At 40.9% G+C, this 21867-nt stretch overlaps 1 protein-coding gene across 1 annotated transcript in view; it reads left to right on the top strand.

The window, feature by feature from the left end:
* The window catches only part of CPZ (carboxypeptidase Z), a 34709-nt gene extending 13409 nt beyond the window's left edge, over nucleotides 1–21300 (top strand). Inside the window, exons 3-11 of the mRNA XM_066549211.1 lie at nucleotides 55–429; nucleotides 1459–1671; nucleotides 3717–3913; nucleotides 4850–5011; nucleotides 10799–10957; nucleotides 14940–15075; nucleotides 16128–16267; nucleotides 18905–19004; nucleotides 20839–21300. Coding sequence (XP_066405308.1) covers nucleotides 55–429; nucleotides 1459–1671; nucleotides 3717–3913; nucleotides 4850–5011; nucleotides 10799–10957; nucleotides 14940–15075; nucleotides 16128–16267; nucleotides 18905–19004; nucleotides 20839–21194 — 1838 coding nt within the window. The 3' untranslated portion in view covers nucleotides 21195–21300. The remainder of the gene's footprint in view (nucleotides 1–54; nucleotides 430–1458; nucleotides 1672–3716; nucleotides 3914–4849; nucleotides 5012–10798; nucleotides 10958–14939; nucleotides 15076–16127; nucleotides 16268–18904; nucleotides 19005–20838) is intronic.
* The last annotated feature ends 567 nt before the right edge of the window (nucleotides 21301–21867 follow it).

Genomic DNA, 21867 nt, shown 5'->3' on the forward strand with positions numbered 1-21867 from the left:
CTCAGAATATCAGTGAAGAAAGTTATTTTTCCTGTGTTCACCTCCTTTTCATAGCAAAGTGCGTGGATATTGCCCTGAGTTCTTGTACTGATGTTGCCTACACTCAAATGGTGTATCCCAACTTTCTGGATCAGAAGTCTCGAGAAGTGATTGAGTACAGCTCCGAGTACCTGCTCATCAGCGTGCTGCACAACCTGCTCCAGGGGGAATGCAACCCCGACCTGAGGCTCCTGGGCTGTTCAGTGCTGGCCCCACAGTGTGAAAAGGACAAAGTCATAAAGCCCTGCAGGCACGTCTGTGAAAACCTCAAAAAGAATTGCCTCCCTGCCTTTGATGCAATAGACATGGCCTGGCCCTACTTCTTGGACTGTGACCGCTTCTTCGCTGGGGAGGAAGAGGGATGCTTCGACCCACTGGCCAAGCTGAGAGGTGAGGGAGACAGGGAGGGAGACAGGGAGGGAGACAGGGAGGGAGACAGGGAGGGAGGGAAGGAAGGAAGGAAGGAAGGAAGGAAGGAAGGAAGGAAGGAAGGAAGGAAGGAAGGAAGGAAGGAAGGAAGGAAGGAAGGAAGGAAGGAAGGAAGGAAGGAAGGAAGGAAGGAAGGAAGGAAGGAAGGAAGGAAGGAAGGAAGGAAGGAAGGAAGGAAGGAAGGAAGGAAGGAAGGAAGGAAGGAAGGAAGGAAGGAAGGAAGGAAGGAAGGAAGGGTCTGCTGGCACACCTTGTCTGCATGGAGAGGGTCTTGTCTCACTCAGCTTGACTTATCCATGGCACACAACCTCTTCGCTTGTCGTGTCAGCCTGCTGTCTTTGTAGAGACCTCTAATGTGTCATTAATTTTGCTCAACCTCTTTTAAAGACTTAATTAAACTGTGCTGAAGAAGTATCTATTTCTCCCCCTCATTTAAAAAGAGCATCAGGACAGGCAGGTCAGAGCAAGATATTTGGATGCATTTAGATAATCCCTGTCCTGTGTGATAGCTGTCTATATATTTGAAATATTTTACTTAAAAACTGAAACTTTAGTGCACTTATAAATCTATGACTACCTGTCAAGCTTAACGGCTCATTAAAATATTCTCATTAATGATTGTCACAGATTTTTGTTTGGATGAAGATATAGATAGCTGAAGATAGATGAATCTCATAAAAAAAAAGATTCACCAAATTTAAAGGGAAAAATCTGCACAATTTGTTACTGAAGTGAGCTAGCATGCCAAAGGTCAAATTTAACTGGAGATTGCACAAATATTTGTTAGTGTGCATATGCATTAGTGGAATTTAAAAAAAAAAAACATGTCACAATAAAGTATAGGATGTACCACATACATTTAAGGTTTTGATTGCAGCTTTATTTTCTATGATTCTTTTACTTATAAAGATAATTTGAGAAAAAGTGCAGGTTTCCTTACAATCCTCTGAGCACTATGGTTTTAAACACTGTTATGATTTTTCATTGCAGGAGAAGTAGATGCTGAGGAAGATTTGCCTTCAGACTTGCCAGCAACTTTTATTCAGTTCAAACACCACTCCTATTCCCAAATGGTGAGCACGCTGAAGAAGACAGCCTCGAGGTGCTCCCACATTGCCACCACTTACAGCATCGGCCGCAGCTTTGAGGGGAAGGATCTTTTTGTGATTGAGTTTTCAACCAAGCCTGGACACCACGAACTGCGTGAGTTTGATCAGTGCTGCTGCAGGGGAGAGCAGATTATCCAAGTGAAAACAGGCCCTGTTACTGGGACATCTCCTAAATTGTAAAAAGCCTTGACTCCAAAATATTTCTCCTCCCTTGGGTTCCTGAGTTGCACCCATAGCTGATGATTCCTTGTAGCAATTACAACCCAGCAGTAATTTCTTACTGTTATGGGCTCTCTCTGTGCAGGACCATACTTGGTAATGCTGTTCCTTGTATCACTGTGTATTTGGTTGCAGTGATATCACTGTTATTTATTTGTGCCCAATGCACAAATTTGGGATACATTGACTTGCCCTCCCTATCATCTACCACTTCCTCACTCTCCTACACATCCTAAAGTACACAAATCTTCTGAGAAGACCTCAGATAGAGAAGGACATTGACACTAAAAAGGGATGATTCAGCACAGAAAACAATCCACCTGAACAGAGATTCAGTCAGTACTATACCTGTCAGTTGGTGATAACTGGAATTTATGTTATCATAGCCCCTGAACAGATGTTATTATACCATTTATAGGTGCTAATATATAAATTAGGACATGAGTCCTCACGAATTTTCTGTAGAGGGGAACTCTACAAATCTCTATTTTGTAGTTTCGTCACTAAGAGAGCAAGGGCCAGATTTTTAAGTGTTTTAAATTCTTCACAAAGCAGATAACTTTGTAGGGCAGAATTAGGTATTGTTTTCCAGTTACCAGCTCCCAGGTCAAAAATTATACTTGTCTAGATTTGGTGGATTGCTATGGCCATTGCTGAGAGCCTCAGATTGCTTCTCATCAGAAGAGTTCCAGCATCAGCATAGCCTCAGCAGTGTGGCTGAACTGAACTACATCTGACCTAATACTTTATTGAGATTATGGTCTCAGGTCAGACTGCTGTGTCCTCTGTGTGCTGTGCTGCCCACAGAGGGGACTCAGAGAGGACAGAAAAGACTGGTCACTTTGTTTACTCTCAGCTGTGCTGCCCTGTGTGGTCTAGAGGTATTTTGAGGTGCCTTTAAACTTAATCAGGTCCCAGTAGATGTCATTAACAGAGCAAAGATCTATGTTACATTTTCCTGGCCTATCACCCTTTGTCTCTTTTTCAAAGATAATAAGTTGCAGGTGTCTTTTTAATCTTGTACTCCATTTTCTAGGAAAACACAAAGCCTATGAATCAGACTTTTAAATGAAAACTGTGATATGGCATGATAAAAGATGGTAGTTTAACACATTTCCTAGCATTTTTCTCTAAATCTATTGCTTTATGCTGCTCGGGACACCATAAAAGGAGGTAGAAATAGGTCCAGAGCTGGAGATTTTACCAGCCTGAGCAAGTGGCATAATAGCTCTGTGCCAGGCTCCCTCCAGTGTCTAGTGCTCATGGCTGGCCAGGATCAAAGACAAAGATGAAGGGATAGACAGGAAAGGGTGTCTCCAAAGTGCACCTATTTTCTACTTTCCATTAGTCTCTAAGGAAGGATGGAAATTGAGAGAATAACTACAGGGAATTGCAAAGTTATGTGTTTCTAATGGGCTTATTCCAGGGCTATTTAGCCTGAAAGCCCCTTTTTATGCATAACCCAACTTCTTTCCTAAATAAAGGGGTAATATATTACATATCTGCAGGTGGTTTCTAGGATCTGTGACAAAATAAGGCATTGAAGCCCCCCAAGGTAGGTCAGAGTGCCAGGGTTGTGTTTTGTTCCTCCCCAGCCATGGCTTGATGTTTTTGTTTTCAGCATCCTTTGCACACAATTAATGATGACTCTAGCAAAAGCTGAGAGCAATGATCACCTCTTATGGTATGGAATCCTAATAGTTTGGAGTTAACTTTATTTCACACTACTTAAACTGTTGCTGAACTGATGTTTAATGACGAGAAACTCACCTAGAACTGCTGTGCTATTTGCAGGAACCTGTGCATGTATTTAGCGTAAATAAAACTTTGACTAATCAGTAAGCAAACTGGATTAGTCTGATTTTGGAAGCCACTCATGTATAATCAAATTATAGCATCTCATTATTTGACATTCCACAGTCAAGCCAGAATTTAAGTACATTGGCAACATGCACGGAAATGAAGTTGTGGGGAAGGAGCTGCTGATATACCTTGCACAGTATCTGTGCTCAGAATATCTTCTTGGGAACCCTCGCATCCAGGCCCTGATCAACAACACCAGAATTCATCTCCTGCCCTCACTCAATCCTGATGGCTATGAACTGGCTGCAGAAGAGGTAAAAGTTTTATTATAAGGAGATGTTCAGACCTTCGTGTTTCTATAATTCTCCATGGGAAAGAACAAACTGGGAGGGGATGTCATGTAAAGGGGGAACACTAATAATTGACTGCCAGAATCCCAGGTAGCATTGGTGGTGCATTGCTTTCCAAAGATGATGTGAACAGAACTAAGAGGAAATCAGAGCCATATTTGTCAGTTTTGCTGCCTGCATGTGATGATGTAGGAATGACTGTGTTACTTTTTCACACACTTAGCACTCTCTGCTATCAGTTCTAGAACAAAATGCCTGACTCACTATAATGACTTACATTGTTTTATAAGGAAATGCAGTCTAATAACATACTCATGTTCCCCCTCTTTTAAATCTGTAGGCATAATGAAATGTGAATGTTTTCTGTACTGTCAAAGTTTCAAAATGGATGGCAGTTTTCAGAGATCAGCTCATGTCTGATGGAGACCTGTGAAAACTAAGTTTCTATTATTTGTTACCTGACATTCTCATTTCCCCCTCTCTGTTTTCTCTACCACCACTAGCATGAAATTAGACCTTTTTTCTCTGTTTTTGCTCATGTGGTGAGCTCTGTCCATTGTATGAGTCTGGGGTTATTGCACTCTGCCTCATCCTGTCTTGGGGCATCAGCTGTATTTTCTTTTTCTCCTCTAACCGACTCTGCATGCTGCTCTGAGCAAGAGGCTCCTGTGTTCCTCTCATGAGTCACATCACTGGTGAGTGAAACACTTCCTGAATGCTAGTTAGTGCATTAATATTCATGGGGACAAAATGTGATTAATTAATAAGCGTGGGTTTTTTAACAGTACAGACATTTTCAGTTTATTTCTTTTAAAACTTCCCTTTGATTAATCAATTTCCACAAAGTGCTATTTTGAGACAGGGAGTTATTCTGAAATTGGCTTCTGTGTGACAAAATAGGGGGCTGGTTACAATGGATGGGTCATCGGCCGACAGACAGCTCAGAACTTGGACCTGAACAGAAATTTCCCAGATTTGACATCTGAGGCTTACAGAAGAGCTGGGATTCGTGGGGCCCGTCTGGACCACATCCCCATTCCACAGTCCTACTGGTGGGGTAAGGTATGAATTACACATTTTATAAATCATTTCTACTGCAGAGCAACTCAGGAGTTAAGAGACTGAGATTGCTTGTTCTCAAGTTATTTGCTTGTAATCAGATTTTATAAGTAGGACTGAAGTGGACAGACTCAGAATTGGCATGAAAATCATGGTGTAGGTCTGGCCAAAGAGGCAGGTGTCACAAATAATTTGGAAAATTTGTGGACAATTTGAACTTTGCTGGTTTAGATTAAGAATAATGACTGTTATGAGGGGGTCACAAGTGTGTAATAATTCATCATTAGTGCTTTAAACTGTGGTGCCTGTTAAAGCCTTTGTGGATTTGGTTCTCATTACACCAAGCCCTGCACAGATCTGATGCAATAGGAGTTTCTGCCACAGAAAATGTACCAAGGCTGCATGTAAAGCTGTGTGGTGTCATCTTCCATTAAGAGAGGATGTTTATAAATGACTGTAACCATATGGAGCAGTGGAAACAGCCAGTTGAGCTGCAGAGGTGCTGGGAGGGAAAGTTGCTGCTGCAGAGGTCAGAGCAGGATGGAGGCAGCACTACAGGGCCTCACAGTCATCATCACTAAGCTCTGTGTGATGTTATGTCAGGAGTGCAAAGCTCAGCCCTACCTGTGTTGCTGGCAGACCAGCAGCCCCCAGCACAACTCTAAGTGGACCTTAGCTGCCCTTGAAAGAAGAATCACGGGAAGCTAAATCAGTAGTTCAGATATTGGGAGCTCTGCTTTTCTTCTACTTTTAAACTAATTATATTCTGATTCAATATTTATTGCTGGCACAAAGCCTCAGACAGGTGGGGAACAGGATTGCTTCATCTGGTGTCAGCAGAAGATTTGAGAGATCATACTCCATGTTCCTACTCTGCTGCAGGTGGTCTTATGTAAAGCCAGGTCTGAATCCCAAAGGCATCCCTGATGCTACCCCAGTGTTCTGGTACCCCATTTCACAGTACTAAAATCTAGATAAAAGCACCTCACTTCATCAAGATAATGTGCAGATGAAGACCCAAGGCTGTAAGAGGCTCAGTAATGCAGTGTATTAGACCACTAATTTCTGCCCTAATTAAGCTCAAGTAGTTTATTTTTGCATGTAATCACAGATTCCAGATTATGGCATTGAATTTCTGCAGATTATGGCACTGAATTTCTGGCACAAGCTTAGAAGTTTTCAATTTATGACTGAATAATAACAGATAACAGCAAGCTGTGTAAATGTAAGTGGAGTTCAGAGCCTCAGATGGTAAAGAAAGGTTGAGAGCTGTGGAACAGACCCTGAGGCCAAATGAAAATAACTGAGAGGGAAAAAAAGGGATTTTAGAAAAAAATTCAGAGAGATTTTGATTTATCCCTGTGGTGAGTTTCCCTAGTGGGATGCCAGGTGCCCACCAAAGCCACTCTATCACTCTCCTCCTCAGATGGACAGGGGACAGAAAATATAACTGAAAGGTCATTGGTCAAGATAAAGACAGGGAGAGATTAGTCACTAATTAACATCAGAAGCAAACCAGACTCAACTTGAGGAAAATTATTCATATCTATTTTATTTATTATGAGTCAAATCAGAGTAGAATAATGAGAAATCTTAAAAACACTTTGCCCCCACCTTTGCCATCTTCCTAGGCTTAATTTTGCACATACCTGCTTCCCCACTGTGGTGCAGAGGAACTGGAAATGGGAGCTGTGGTCAGTTCATCCCACTTTATCTGTGGTACTCCTTCCATCTGAGGGAGTACCTTCCCCTGCTCCAACATGGGAAGGAAAGGATGGAGATCTTTCTTCAGCCATGTGCTCCCTCTCTCTCTCTGTACAGAGGTGATGGGTTGAGGACCTAGGCAGCACTGAGGAAGGACAAACCTGTCTTTGACCCCCATTTTTTTGCCAGTGCCAGGTGCAAACTGTGACCTTCTCCCTGTAACTCTGCATTTCCAGCTCTAACCTCCTCCCTCTCCAAGTCCTGCTTCTGCCCTGGTTCTTCTGCTGACCTGTGAGAGAGGTGGTAGTGGCAGGCAGCCACTTGCAGAAGCCATCTTTACAACCATGTATTTATCTTTCTTTAACACTGTGTAACATCGTAGCAGCTTACAGAGGGAAGGGTGGAGGCAGCCCAACATTGCTCTCACAGCTACCACCACAGCTCTGCCCCAGCTGCAGCATCACCCTGGGTTATCTGTCACAGACAAGGGAGGGACAACCTTGGCACACCACCACCCCACCTCTGCTTCAGTGGGTGTGGACCTGGGGTTACAAATACGTCACTTCTCCTGAAAAGCTTTTGTTTTTAAAGAAGAAATAAGATGGTCATCCAAGGTACCCTTCAGAATACCAAAACTCAGGGAACTTCTAGGTGCTCTCCTGGCCCCAAAGCTGGTCCTCACATAAACTACACTAAAAACATCTCCAAATCCACATGCTTTACAGAACATATGAGGGAACCAGGCCTGTGGCCTTAGTGGCACCACAAAATCTCCTTTCTGACTGTAGTTTCCTATGGTTCACAAACCTGGCAGAAAGTGCTCTCCCAGCCCTGTGTCTCCTCTGCTGATGGTACCATGGGACTGCCAAATCAGCTGTCCCTTCAGTTTTGACCTTCAGTTTTGTCAGGCAGATGAGCCCATGGCTCTTTCAGTGGTGCTTTGTGCATGCAGGAGCATTAGGTTGAATGTTTCAACACCAGCCTCTCCTCTTTCATTTACTTAACAGTGTTTGTTACCTGCCTTATTAAAGTAATTACCTGAGTGCTGCAGGGCATTGTGTAAAGATCAGGAAGCAGAAAGTGAGCTCTCAGCCAGGGCTCCTGCTCCCCAAAAGCCTGGCATCATTCAGAGTGTTTTGTTCCCCTCTTTTATGAATGATTGTAATAAGTGGTCTGAGGGCTCAGACAGACAGACCTCAGGCTACATCTCAAGTATAGCTCAATTGTCTTGGTTCAAACAGAATTCGGAAGTCTATGCCAGTGGAGGCTGGCATACTCTTTAAGAAAATTAGTCTGGCTGCTTTTTAAAGGGAGAAAAAAAATCTTTGAAAGCCATGGAGACAGTGACTAATTGCAGTATAATTGAAGAAATGAGATTCGGGTTTAGAAAGGGTAGTAGCTCTTCTCTGTGCTCATGCAGAAATAATTTCCCTGTTTTCTAGTTGTGCTCTGAATTGTTCTTGTGAGATGGATACTTTAAAATTTATCTCATCTAACTTAAAAGCAAAAGCTCTGGTGGAAAAAAAAATTACACTCCACAAAACCCACATTAAAGGAAAAGTCAAAGGCCAGAGTGGCAGAGATAACACCTGCTATCATGCAGTGGAGCTGAACCAGAATATACTAATTTCATGTCACTGAAATGTTATTAGCATAAAAATAGTGTCATTGAAAGTCCTGGTTTTTCACAAAATTCACTTCAGCAAGACACTGGCTCTGTGAGACAGCACTGTCTTGGGGCTTATGCAGGTATCTGCTTAGCCAGTTGGCTGATCAGGCTGAAGGACTGAAACCAGGAGCTCTCAAATAAAATTGTGTGTTTTTTACCCTTGTTCACTGAATTGCAGAAGCAACTTAGAAATCCTGTCAAGGCCCAAGGCTGCAGTTTGAAAGCAGGGCTGATGCTGTGTCAGGCATGGCCTCTCTGGCTGGGCAGCAGGAGCTGGGGCAGCTGCAGAAGGGCAGGGAGCTGATGGGATTTTGGGACAGCAACCTCCTCAGAAGGGCTGGTGCTATGGACTTGGAAGGTGTGAGCTTGTTCCAGGTGCCCAACCACCCTGAGAAACTCCCAAACTGCCCAGTCCATGGGGCAGGCAGTGACACAGCCTCTTACAAGCCCTCTGGGGTCTTCTCTTCAGAAGAGATGGGCTCAGAGGATGAACTTCCAGGGTGCAGATGGAAGTGGCAGGTTCAGTCCAAAGCACTGCTGGGATAAAGGTCATGATCAGCTCATCCCAGGGCACTGTACAAAGGCCAGAAAAACAAATCCTTTGGTGCAGATAGCATTCTTTGGACACTGACATGTTTCTTGTCAGGAAGCCTGGGGGCTGCTTTCTTCTCCCACTTCTGTATTGTGTGAGTGGGTGTGAGAGACTGCTAAAAGTCCTTTCCTTTTGGAGTGCCCTTTATCTGCATTTTTAATAATTTTTTTTCCATGTCATGCCCTTCCTGGAAACTCTGTATTTAATCTTCCATATTATGTAAAAAAACTTTGATTAGGCTTCTGGTGTGGAAAGTGCATTCTGTGTTCCTTAGTTGATCAGACTACCTGTTACATCCCATTTTTTAAATTGCCTCTTTAAAATGCCAAAGTTGAAATCAACAGAGTAGCATTTATCTCAATAGCTACAGAAGGGCATTTTAAGGGAACCCAAACACTAGAAGGACTAATTTAAAAACCATGGCATCTATAGGGAAGTAATCTCCTACTTTGGTCAGGAGCAGACAGGGCAATATCTTCTTAAATCATTCCAGGTAAAGCTATGTTTAGACATGGCTTTTTCCCTGGCTTTCTGCCTCGTTGATGGAACTATAATACATGTATTGTGCACCTTCACAGTGTTTTTCTGTGCTCCACACCTGGGTTTGTAGATCCCCAAAGGTTTTTTAACAACAGTAGATTAGGGACTGATCCAAAGAAAACAGGAATTACTATTGTTGAAACACAAGTATATAGGTCTTTAGGGGCTTTATTCAGTTGGTTTGGTAGTTTTTTTCTTGTTTGTTTTGGATGTTTTTTCCCTGCACACTGTTAGTCACTAGTGCTCTGGAGCCCTGGCTGCCTGGTTTTCTGACAGCTGAGTCAAAGCAAAGGCTGATAAGCAATCCCTAAAGCAGCCCTAAATAGATGCTGGATTAACTTCATCATCACAGGTATATCTCATTTTTATGAAACCCGCATACCTGCAGTGGTGCGGGGTCCAGATAAGCAGCCTGTGCCCTCCTCAGGCTTTCCCCAGGTAATTTCCCCCAGCTGCCAGGAAAGGAACCTCAGCTCTCCAGGGCACTGGCGTCAGTCTGGGCTTGCAGGGACCGGCCACCAGATGCCACTGTTATCCCTAAGAATGAACGAACACCGGAGCAGGTCCCGGAAATCACTCAGAAACGGGGTGAAGGAGCCTCCTGCATGCCGGCTGCCTGAACATCTCCTGGAGTCTGCTGCCCTCTCCCTTGGCCGCTGTTACTGAGGGGGGACTGTCAAAAACACCTGCATTTGGTGACTTATCTGCCACAGTTCACTGCAGGCAAACTGCAGGCATTGCTGTGCTTTATACATATTAGTTTTCGTTTATTTACAGATTAACCTGCACCTAAGGATAGCAAATGCTTTTCAACAAGTGATGAGAATTGCAAATTTGTCCCCCTATTCCAGTTTATCAATTCAAAGTCAATCCTGCTGATTCAGAAATGAAATTAGATAGGGAGTTAGGTAAGTAGTGATAAATGCCACAAGTTTTCCAGCCTAAAGTACTGCCATCATCATCTGAAAATGTCACTGTAATGAAAAGTTTCTTCTTCTGTCAAATGTTCTTTTCCCTTTTTTGTTCCAGTTTTTCCACAGTGAACAATGTGTATCATCCATTCCCTGGAGAAAACTGATTTTCTTCCCCCAGTATCTTTTAGGCTGGAAGAGCCAAAGAGCTTCAACATTCTCTTTTTGACACAGTCTCTTCTCCATGGGGCTTCATCCTGCAGAGGACCAAATCCCTTTGGAATTGTGTTTTTTTACCCTTGGAATTGCATGGCTAGTCACAGCTTTTTTTTTTTTTTTTTTTTTTTTTTTTTTTTTTTTCTCCTGGATTTCAGGTGGCACCTGAGACAAAAGCAGTCATGAAGTGGTTGAGGTCTATCCCATTTGTGCTCTCTGCCAGCCTGCATGGGGGTGAGCTGGTGGTGACCTATCCTTATGACTATTCAAGGCATCCTATGGAAGAAAAAATGTTCTCTCCTACACCTGATGAGAAGGTAATGTTGCTTTTGCAGGATGTTGATTCCATTTGTGAAACTATGGAAACATTTACTTTTAATAAATAACAAACTTTAATTAATTTAGATCATGTACATATGTGGGTATATGTATGCATTTATGTATTAAATATGTATAAATAACATATTTATATACATAACCCAAGTGTGTGTATATATATATAAATATGTATATATGTATGTATGTATACAACATGATACAGCTCATTTGGGTAGAGCTGATGCTAATAATGCCAAGGTCAAGTGCTCAATTCCCACAGAGGCCTTTCACTTAAGATTTGGACTTGATGATCCTTGTGGATTCCTTCCAACTCAGAATATTGTGTGACTCTAATTTATACACTAACTTAATGTACTTTCAAATATAGGATTGTTAATACTCTATCAGCTTAGTCTGGAAAGATTGACCTATCTTTTGTGAGGCCAGATAAGGTTTCATAAAGCACAGATTAGGAAAATCCAGGTTTTAATTTTTAAAGGGAGTAGGCTGTGATATTTTTACCAGTGGTTTCCAGAAGAAAAGGAACAAGCCTGACCAGCAGTGTTATTTTCCTGTGGAATCCATAAGGAGTGAGGGGAAAAAAAGACTTGTTGCCATATGGTGGCAGCCTTGTAACATTTATTCCAGGTCAGATGAATGGGATTGGTTTCCCCCTCTTGTCCCTGGAAAGTTCCTCATTTGGGACTCACTGTAAATCTTCTGTGAAATTTTTTGCCATCTTTCCTATTTCCCTTTGGTTTCCTCAATCTAGTATTCATTGCTGACATGCCCACCAGGAGAACAGCTAGCTTTTCAGCCTTCTAGCTGAGCTAAAAATGTCTGTGGCCTCTGAAGAATAGTGGTTCTTTATATAAACAACGAACAGTTGAAAATAGTCAGAAGTTGATCTTTGACTTGAAGCATCCTTTATCTTTGAGCATATCTCTAGGCTGACTTCTTCTGAAGTGGCAGTTCTCACTAACACATATTAAAGATGTATGGTTGTTAAACATTTTCTGTATCCATTTCTTCTGAGCTGTACAATGCCTAATGACTATGTGTGTATGAAAATGATTTAGCAGTATAATTAACCAGGCACTGCACAGCAACAAGCCTGTGTAAGAAATATCTGTTGGGTGCTAATGCAAGCTGCAGAACCTCTTGCTGAGGACTGGGGGAAATCATCAAATTGTGCTTTTACATCCCACTGCCTGGGCTAGGGCTATCCTATGCAGAGGTGGTGAAGGCATATTGCCATGTGTGCTTTATCAAGCAGTTCACCCCTGGAATGGAAGTACAGCAGTACTTCTATCATTTCCACTCAGGCACAGCACGTGTATTTTGAGTGGAAGTATGCAGCCACACAGACAAGGTCTCTATCCCAGTGTAGTGCACAGCTGGACAAACCCTAATGGCACTCCTGGCTTGCAGCACAAGGACAGGGAACCCTATACAGGTGACTGCTGCATAGTCTGTCACTGCGAAATCTGGGAATTTGGCTGCAAATCTGGAAGTTTAGAACATGCAGGGGAGGGCTGGGTATGTCTTCAGTGAAAAACCGATTTTTCAAATTACTCAGCACAAGAAACTTTAACAGCCCTGTTAGCATCACTTGAAATTTTTCACAGATATATATAAAACTGCACCAGTGAAGTGATCTGCATTTAAGTAATGTGAATACAGCTGCTGTTGTCAGGGAACCTTCATCCCAAAATACAGCAGTTTGGTTATCTGCCATACATTGGCCATAACCATTGTTCTGAATGCTGATCTGCTACATTTGCTCTGCAAGGGGAAACTTGCAGACCAGGGTGAAATGCTGCAGAGCAGATGAAAGCCAGATATTAAAAAAATCAAATTTTGGGAAATATATTCAAACCACGTTTCCCTATTTGAAAAAGCATCTGTGCTTCCACCTCCCTGTGTCCATCATGGTGCATGCATGGAAGCACAAGGATCCTCTCCTCTGCTCCAAGATGATGCAGATTTCAAGTCTCTTTTTGGCCTGCACCACATCCTGGGGCAGTACTGGCTGAGAGCAAGGAGTCTCAAAGCTGGACCATGTCCTTACACTCATATTCTTGCATGTGGTTCAGCCCACCTAAAAACTTTCCCATATTTCGGGGTTTGTGGAGATGGATGTTTTAACTTATTTTTTTTTAACAAGAAACTGAATTGGTGACTCTGCTCACCAGAGCACAAAGGTCCACACCAAGTCAAGTTCACTCCTTTTGGTGAACTGAAATATTCCCTTCCCTCCCCCTGAAAAACCCAACCTGTGATGGTCAGTGGGGTAAAAGTGCTGGCTGAGGTAACAGCACTGACCTCACTTTACTGAGTGAAACCTCACACTGCCAAAGTCACAAGGATTCCTCTGTTTTTCCCCTTTTTGTTCCTCTATATTATACCTAAAAATCACTTGCTTCTAAGTGATAACAAATGTATTGTTATCCAGGAACTTTTTTCCTCTTCTCACTACCACTGGCCTTCCTTCACTTGAACTATTGGCCAGACAAAAGCCTTATGCCTCTTGGTGTGAAATAAGAGGAGGCTTGGTCACTGGAAATAGGACATCTGCAGATGTCTTTGTAACTCACATAGGCACCTTCTAAACTTTCTATCAAATACCTTCCATGGAACATTCAGAACTGGGACCCAAATTCCTGTAGAAATTAAAGATATTGTGCCTGGCACTGAACTATTGGCAGTGAAAGTTCTTCTTAACCTATATAATTAACATCTATTTCTTTTCAGCAAAACTTTGAAGAACACAATTTTCTGGTCTGAGCAATATTTAAACACATAGAAACTTTAGGGAGTTACAAAAGCATTGTATATTAAGTCTAAATTTTTAGTTTCTGGTCATCAGAAGTATTTCAGCAATGTGTCTACACTTACATTAAACTGTCTTTCCACCTTTCTTTGCTCACCTACCTGATCCCATAATTGGCTCAGCCATGTGATTATTAGAAACAATCACAAATATCAATCAATGTTGTATGCTTGGTCATTTGGGTCTGTATCCTTGATGACAACACTAGGATAAAGCTTTAGGATCACTTCTAAAACTAGGATTTTAGCCACCAAACTTCTTGCACACACTGTCTTAAGCAATATGGAATGAAACTCATGATGATGAATAGTAGTATCAAGTAGCACCTGATAACTGCTGTAATTTCAGTGTTGAAATCTGAGAGTCTTAGCAGATAAGGTCCAAATAGACAAAAAGGGGAGGGAGGATTTTTATACAAAGTTGGAATAACTATTGGAGAAGAAGGGCAGGAACATGATTCAAATAAATGGTTTCTTCAGATAACTGCTCTTTCTTCTGTCTTCACTACATGTTCTGCCACTGTTCCTTTCTGCATGGTGACTGCTCTGCTCTTCATCAGTGTCAACACTCTTTGGAAATCAGTGGTGACATCCTGCATCATCACATCCTATCATTCACTTTTTGGAATGGTTTCTGCCCCACACAGAAGGAGCTCTCTCTGAGATCAAACTGGCAGGTTTTCCTGTGTGAGTGATAAGTGCAAAGCAAATTGGCACTGACTATTTTAAACAGCAGCGTTCAGTGTGAAGATTTAGTTGGGGTGAAGGGTAAAAAAAATCAAAAACTAAAACAAAACATAAAAAAGGCCTAAATTTCTACTTTAAAACCTGGGACTTGAAGTACAACCAAAAATGTCCTTTGCTCTTGCCCCAGGTGGTAGATTGAAGCCAAGTAACAAAAAATCCGCTGTTATTTAATATGTTGTCCCTGGATAAATATATTGGATTGAAGAGAACTCTAGAGAAGAAGACAAATCAAAATTTCTTAGCAACAAGCAAAACTTCCTTGTAGAGCAGTTCATCCCCTCCTTCAGTCTCGAGGACACAGGGTGGCTCATTGTCTGGACTGACAACAGCAATAATTAATAACAGCAATGGCAAAGTTTTCAGTTTGTAAAAGCAAACATATTCCAATCATGTCTGTTACAGGTGTTCAAGATGCTGGCTAAAGCCTATGCAGATGCACACCCTGTCATCTCAGACCGGTCTGAGCTCCGCTGTGGTGGGAATTTTGTGAAACGTGGAGGTATTATAAATGGTGCTGAGTGGTACAGCTTCACTGGAGGTAAAACCACTTTACCATCATATCAAGTGAGGTAAAACCTCTATGTGACCTTTATAAGACACCAGGGTTTGAACAAAATGGTTTTATTCATTTCAGTTTGGTTAAGGTCCTACCCATGCAAAACATAATTTTTAGGGGATTTAAGTAGTAAAATCTATGTTAGTAATGTTTTTATGCAGATAACATGGGATGCATTCAACCCCAATGGGACTTGAGGAAAATTAACAAGTTATGCAAGGGTCAAATTTGTTATACCATATAATATAATATTTTTATTTTCAAATCTGACATGTAGAAGTAAATTCTTAATTCTATGCTCTCATTCCTTAGCCTCATGAGTCTGAATCCATCTTGTAGACAATGCATGTGCTGCTTTCTCATCTGTTTAAATAAATTCTTTTTTCAGGGAAAACATCCAGTTCATTTGTGCTTCTGCTGTTAATTTGATTTCCCCAATAATAGTATTTTGTTTTCTTTAGAATTCCTTCAATACTGACATGGATAAAATATCAGTGTTCATAAATTTTCAGCAGCGCTTCACTTGTGTTTTCCAATAGGACTCAGCTGGATGCCCAAATAATTATGTTGAAACTAGACATTTGGAATGCTTTAGGGCATGTGTGAGAATTAGGTTTAGATCTCTTTGGCTTACTTTCTTCCCAAAATTAAATCCAATGTCTTTGGTACAGAAACAATTTTGAACATAATAATGGCAAAAGGTCATTTCTGTTCTGGTGACCCTTGGCAATCACCTCTGATACAGCTGATTATACAGTTACTGTGATTGACCAATCTTTATTGTTCTATTGCTACTTCTTGGCCAGGTGAATAATAATATAAAATTATGTTTTTTTGCCTGAAAGGAGTGTCATTGTCATTAGCTTTTATGGAATTCTGAATTTGTTGAACACTTTTTGTATATTTGCAAGCACTTTTTACAGTATAATAACTCACACCCATGGGAACAGCATTCAGCTGACTGCAGCAGCAAAGCTCCAGCTAAAAGCTACATGGCTGTTCATGAGCTGTCCTCTTTCTTTTTAAACCTGTAGGTATGGCAGATTTTAATTACCTTCACACAAATTGCTTTGAAGTTACCGTGGAGGTAGGATGTGAAAAGTTTCCTTTGGAGGAAGAACTGTTTACAATCTGGCATGAAAACAAAGGTGCCCTTCTGAATTACATGGAAATGGTACTGCTCTGCTTTTACATACCTTTTTGCTTTCTGTTTTTCTTTTTCATTCTTTGTCAAATTAATTTCTTTGCTGTTTTCCTGGTTAACTCTTGAGACGATGCTGAATCAAACACCCCACTCCTCCAGAGGCCCCAGTGCCTCAGTTTATCTGGCAGGACACACAGGTGGTATTTTATCTATGCTGCAGAAGGGATTGAGATTGAGGACTGCAAAGGCCTTGAAAATAGTGAGAAAGGGCATTATCTGTGAATACTTTGGGCAGCATTATTCATCAACTGTCCAAAATTTTAGCACTAGAGAAAACCTTAATATTCAGAAAAGTATGAATCAACTTTCCTTTTGAAAACTAAAGCAACAAGATCTGCTCTCCAGAGAGCTTCCTGAAATTTTCCTTTCCATATTCCATGTTTGTGTCCCAAACTCTACTGTCCCACAGCAAGAAATTTAGATTCAGCTAAAATCTTGCTAGAAATACCATTTACACACTTTCCATCTTGATTTCTTTATGAAAGTAGTTATTAAAAACCTCAAGCCAAATCTTCTAAAGGAAGAATTGTGTGTCTCTGAGCATTAAAACGTGCCACTTAAATGTCATTTTTAATAATAAGTTTAAGCTCAGCAAAAACAAATACCTCACTGACAATAAGTAAGTGAGCACAGAAACAGAACGAAGTTGCTCATCTTTCTCTCAGCCATTAGTAGATTAGCTTTCTGTCATGCCTTATTTTGATAGAGTATGCAGTAATTTAAAATTGTTAGGAGTGTTTTTATGGCCTTTCTAAGCAACCTCTTGCTACTTGTGGTAAGTATTATCATTCAATAAAGTCTACAGTGCAGACCACCAAACTCATTTCGTTTTACAGCTGTCTGATGAAAATGAGTTTTAGTGAATCCAAATGGAGCTGGGTTAAATCCATATATATTACAATTGAAGTCTTCAAGATGTAAAGATTTTATAGTGTGAGATACTGTAGAAGTCTGTGCTGGAAAAGCTTTTTGAGTAAATGCAGGACAGTAAGCAAAACAACTTTGCAGATAAGGATGACTGAATTACCCACGATAAGGATTAAGTCTGCCATAACCAATTCAAACTTTTCTTATTCTGATATATACCAGGCTGTTTGGTGTGTGTACAAATATACTTGGCTCAACACACAGAAGTAGAATTCATTTTCCTAAACACTGATCTCTTCTCTCTGTCAGAAGCAATATCAAAATACCCTGCCACACTCATGTGACAGCGATTTGAGGAAAAATGAAAAATAGTACATTTACTAAAGAAAACCAAAGCAAGACTGAGAAAGAAATTTCAGTTTTTTCATTTTTATCCTGTCATGTTATAATTGCAAAATTAGTATTGAAGCTGGATGAGGTCATACTACTTTGAGTATGTCTACACTGTAAATTGAATTTGAGTCCAAGATGACTCTTCTGACCATATTTACTCTCTATCCATATGATAAATCCCCAAGTTCATGCTGCAAAGCAAACTGAAGTGCTTTATTATAAGGGATAGTTTTCAAATCCTTATATTGAGTTACTCCTAAACTTTCCAGTGAGTAGCTTAAGTCAGCTTAAGTCATGGAACAGCTGCTTAACAAGAGCAGTGACAACACAGTCTCACCCTAAATTAAAAACTGGTCTCACTAGACTAGACTTTTTTTCAAACTTTGTATAATCAACTACTGTAAAGTTGGATACTTTAATGGTTATTTTTAAGTATCTTTATATTCCAACAGAAAAGCAAATGTGCTTTTTCTATTGTTTTGATGCTTTGTGGGGTTTTTTATTCTTCTCTTGTGACAAGGGTGATGGGAAAGGGAAAGTGAGTGAAAGAGAAAAGAGAAGGTGGGGAAGTAAAGAACAACTTAAGCTGTTCAGAGAAAAAATAAAAATGGAATTATTTTTATTTAAAAAGGTCATATACATTTCCCAATACAAAATATTTTAAATTTGGAATGTTGTAAAAAGAGAACCTTAATAGGCCTAATGTTTAAATACTTGGAACTATTTTCTGTTTTATTTTATTTTGTTGAACTTCCAGTATAGCTGTTATTGCACCTCCTTGTATGAAAAAATTCACATTGCTCTTTAGTTTGTCACCAAGCACATTTCTCAACAGCTCAAGCATCTCAGTTCTGTGCTTGTAGAGAAGGGGAAATGGCTGTCATACACACTGCTGTCATGACATTCTGACAGGCAGTGAAGTGTAGGCAGCAGAGTGATGATGAGTCACAAGTACCTGAAGTGATGCCTTCTCATTGTGTTCAGGGCACCAGATTGGTTTTGAAAGCCTTAACTTTCCATTTCTTTATGGTTCTGTGTCTAGGGCAGACATTCAGAACAGTCCTTAAATACTGTGGTCACACCACAAGGTGCCAGTGATTTGTGCAGAGAAGGGTCTCTCCAAGCAGAGCCACATACCTATCCCAAAAAAGCTCTGGTTCCATTTTCCTTTCCCTCGCTCCCCTTGGACCTCCCTAAAGAGGCAATGTGATCTGAAGGGGCATTATCTCCTGAAAGCCTCTGAGTGGGGTGAACTTTTTGACAATTGTTTCCTCTCTACAAAGGTTTCCTTGTGATGAGGAGATGGCATTGCAGTGACTACCATCTAACTCTGCTTTGCTTTGCCAGGTTCATCGGGGGATAAAAGGAATTGTGTCTGATAAGTTTGGCAACCCAATAAAAAATGCTCGTATTTCAGTCAGGGGCATTCAGCATGATGTCACCACAGGTAATATTTTTAGTTTAAGATTTTTCCTGGGGTAGATTGAAAGTACTGGGAGCTTAACCTACAAAAGTATTGCCATGTTTGGTAGAAATGACACCTTAATGGAAAACTGAAGGCTCAGGTGGGGGTTCTCTTCTGGAATAACAAGAGAGAAGACATGTTAAGCTGACTGCTAAGTCTGTTCTGTCTCTGGGATGATGGAGTTCTTGATGTGAAAAATTTCACCTGGAGCAGTCTGCTGTTCACCAAAGCCAGTGTTTGGGGAAATATGGCAACAGCTCTGTTCAGAGGCTGTAACTCAGCATGAGGAGATGTGGAACCTTGATGGAATAAGTTAGTTGAGATATTGTGAACATGTTGTAAGTAGTGCAGTAGGATCCCCTCTGATTTTCACAACTAGAATAATTGCAGAAATTGAAGGGTCCACAACCTTTCCTGTTCATGTGGAAACACATAAACATGTGCAATTTTTGGAACTATTATTATTAGAACATTGAATTATGTCCACTTTATACCTGTCATCCGCTGATAAACATATATTGGGGCATATACAACTGTTATTTTTCACAGTCATAAAGTTCTGAGCTCTTAGGCTGTCACTGAAATCAATGCTTTCTTTTTATTATTGATTTCAGTGAGAACAGGGTAGGCCATAGAAGTGCAAAATAGAAGATATGAATGGTTACATTTTGGTCTAATGGTCGTTGTTGAATCAATTTGGAAAGCCAGAATGGCTTATAATGTAGTGGATGTTTTCCAGCTTTCAAAAAACTAGTACTAGAGGGGATACAATAGTGGAGATGATGCAGATTATTGAGGCTAGTGGGAGACTCTGGCATGAATTAGGGTCTTTTTCAAACTTCTTCCCAGACAATGGCTTTCCATATATAATCCTTTAAAGGATTAAGAATTAAAGAAAAATATGTTTACACTGTAGGAAAGAGAGTATTTGCTCTGAGTTAGGTGGGGTTAAAAATGTCATATGGTTAAAATGGTTTTTGATTTTAGTGTTAAAAAGAACTAGGAAATTCCATGAGAAAATAGTATTAATGCAACACTAACTGAGCTAAGAGACTTGCCATTCAAAATAAAGGAAATATAAAATGTGGAATAAATTTTTCAGTTTTAAAGCCCCCTGCTTTTGCCTGCCTTCAGCTGGAGGAAATTTACACCCATTTTACACTAATGGCAATTTATACCAGCTGCAGCTCCAAGTCCATAGTCTTACATGCAAGAATGTCTGCAAAGGAATTGAATGTAATTTAATTAAAAGAGGGATTTCTTAGCTCCTTAGACATTCTAAATATATATATGTGTATATATTGCAGCCTGGATTCTGATTTCGCTTTCTTAAGTTTCACTTAGTTTTAAATTGATTTCTTTGGGAGTTATTCCTTGTACCCTTGGGAAAAGCAGCATGAAGGAAAGCATCTCTTCCCTGTGATACAGAAACAGCAGGTAGCGACATTTTGTATGTGAATTTTACTCCATTACTTCCCAAGGGCCAAGTTTTCTTAAGTTTCACTTAGTTTTAAATTGATTTCTTTGGGAGTTATTCCTTGTACCCTTGAGAAAAGCAGCATCTCTTCCCTGTGATATAGAAACAGCAGGTAGCGACGTTTTGTATGTGAATTTTACTCCATGACCTCCCAAGGGCCAAGTTTTCACAGGCAAAGTCTCTTTTGTGTCATCTAGAGTTTGCCTTCAAACATTTTCCAAAATCTGAGCTGCTTCCATGGCCTACCCCTTAGCTGCCGTCTAAGGTAGTGCGTGCAGCTACAGGGGATGCGAGGCGAAAAACTGAGCTGGGTTTTGTTGTGCCTGTCCCTTTCCCAAGCTGCTGATGGTGACTACTGGCGGCTCCTGCCTCCGGGGACGTTCATCATCAGCGCCCAGGCGCCGGGCTACAGCCGGGTGATGAAGAGGGTCACCATCCCCACCAGGATGAAGCAGGCCGGCCGTGTGGATTTCGTGCTGCGGCCCGCCGAGGCCTGGCCCAGCAAGCTGCTCCGGCGCTCCATGGAGGACGCCTACGACCCTCAGGACCCGCTGGAACTTTTTGACCCTCACGCCCAGCACGGGCAGGCCGAGGCTCGGGGAGGGACCGCGGCAGGCAGGGAGAAGCCGTGGTGGTGGTCGTACTTCAGCTCCCTGGACCTGCACAAACCTCTGTGGCTGCTCAAGCAGCGCTGAGGGACGGCGCCGCGCTCCTCTCGGCTCGCTCCGCTGCCCTTCCAGACACCCGCGGTGCTCTTGGCAATATTTAAATGTTTCATTTGAAAATATAATATTAATTCAAGCACGCTTGCTTCTTTTGTTTTCTCTTCACACACAACTGAGTATATTCAAGTGGGCTTTTAAGTATTAAAAACAACGGTGCACATCCATTCAAAGGGCAGATTTTATGCAGTTTTTTTCTTGGTAATGCTCTGTACTTCTGCCCATGTAGTTAATCATCACATTCATTATTTATTAGGTTCTAAGTACCTGCAGGAAAATATTCCTGATCCTTTAATGCATTTTTGTACATGTTTTAATACATTAATGATAACATACTAAAAACAACATTCAGAAACACTCAGAAAAATCTTTTCTTTTCCCTTTTTACTTTAGCATATTAAGTTCATTACCTCTTCTAATAACAGCTCAAAATATAGGGTCTTTTTTTAAATTTTAAATTTTTTTACAAATTTAAAAATAAGCTTTTAATGTATTTAGCAAAATACTGGAAAATGCTTTTACATACTGTAAATGTGTGTAGACGTAGAAAAACACATGAGATAATTAATGAGGAATTTAGGTTCAAGTGTGACATATTACACTGAAGTTTTTAACATCATGCACTATTTTGAGCCTATGTACACGT

This window comes from Molothrus aeneus, chromosome 4 (genome assembly GCF_037042795.1).
Source record: "Molothrus aeneus isolate 106 chromosome 4, BPBGC_Maene_1.0, whole genome shotgun sequence".
Taxonomy (NCBI): Eukaryota; Metazoa; Chordata; class Aves; order Passeriformes; family Icteridae; genus Molothrus; species Molothrus aeneus.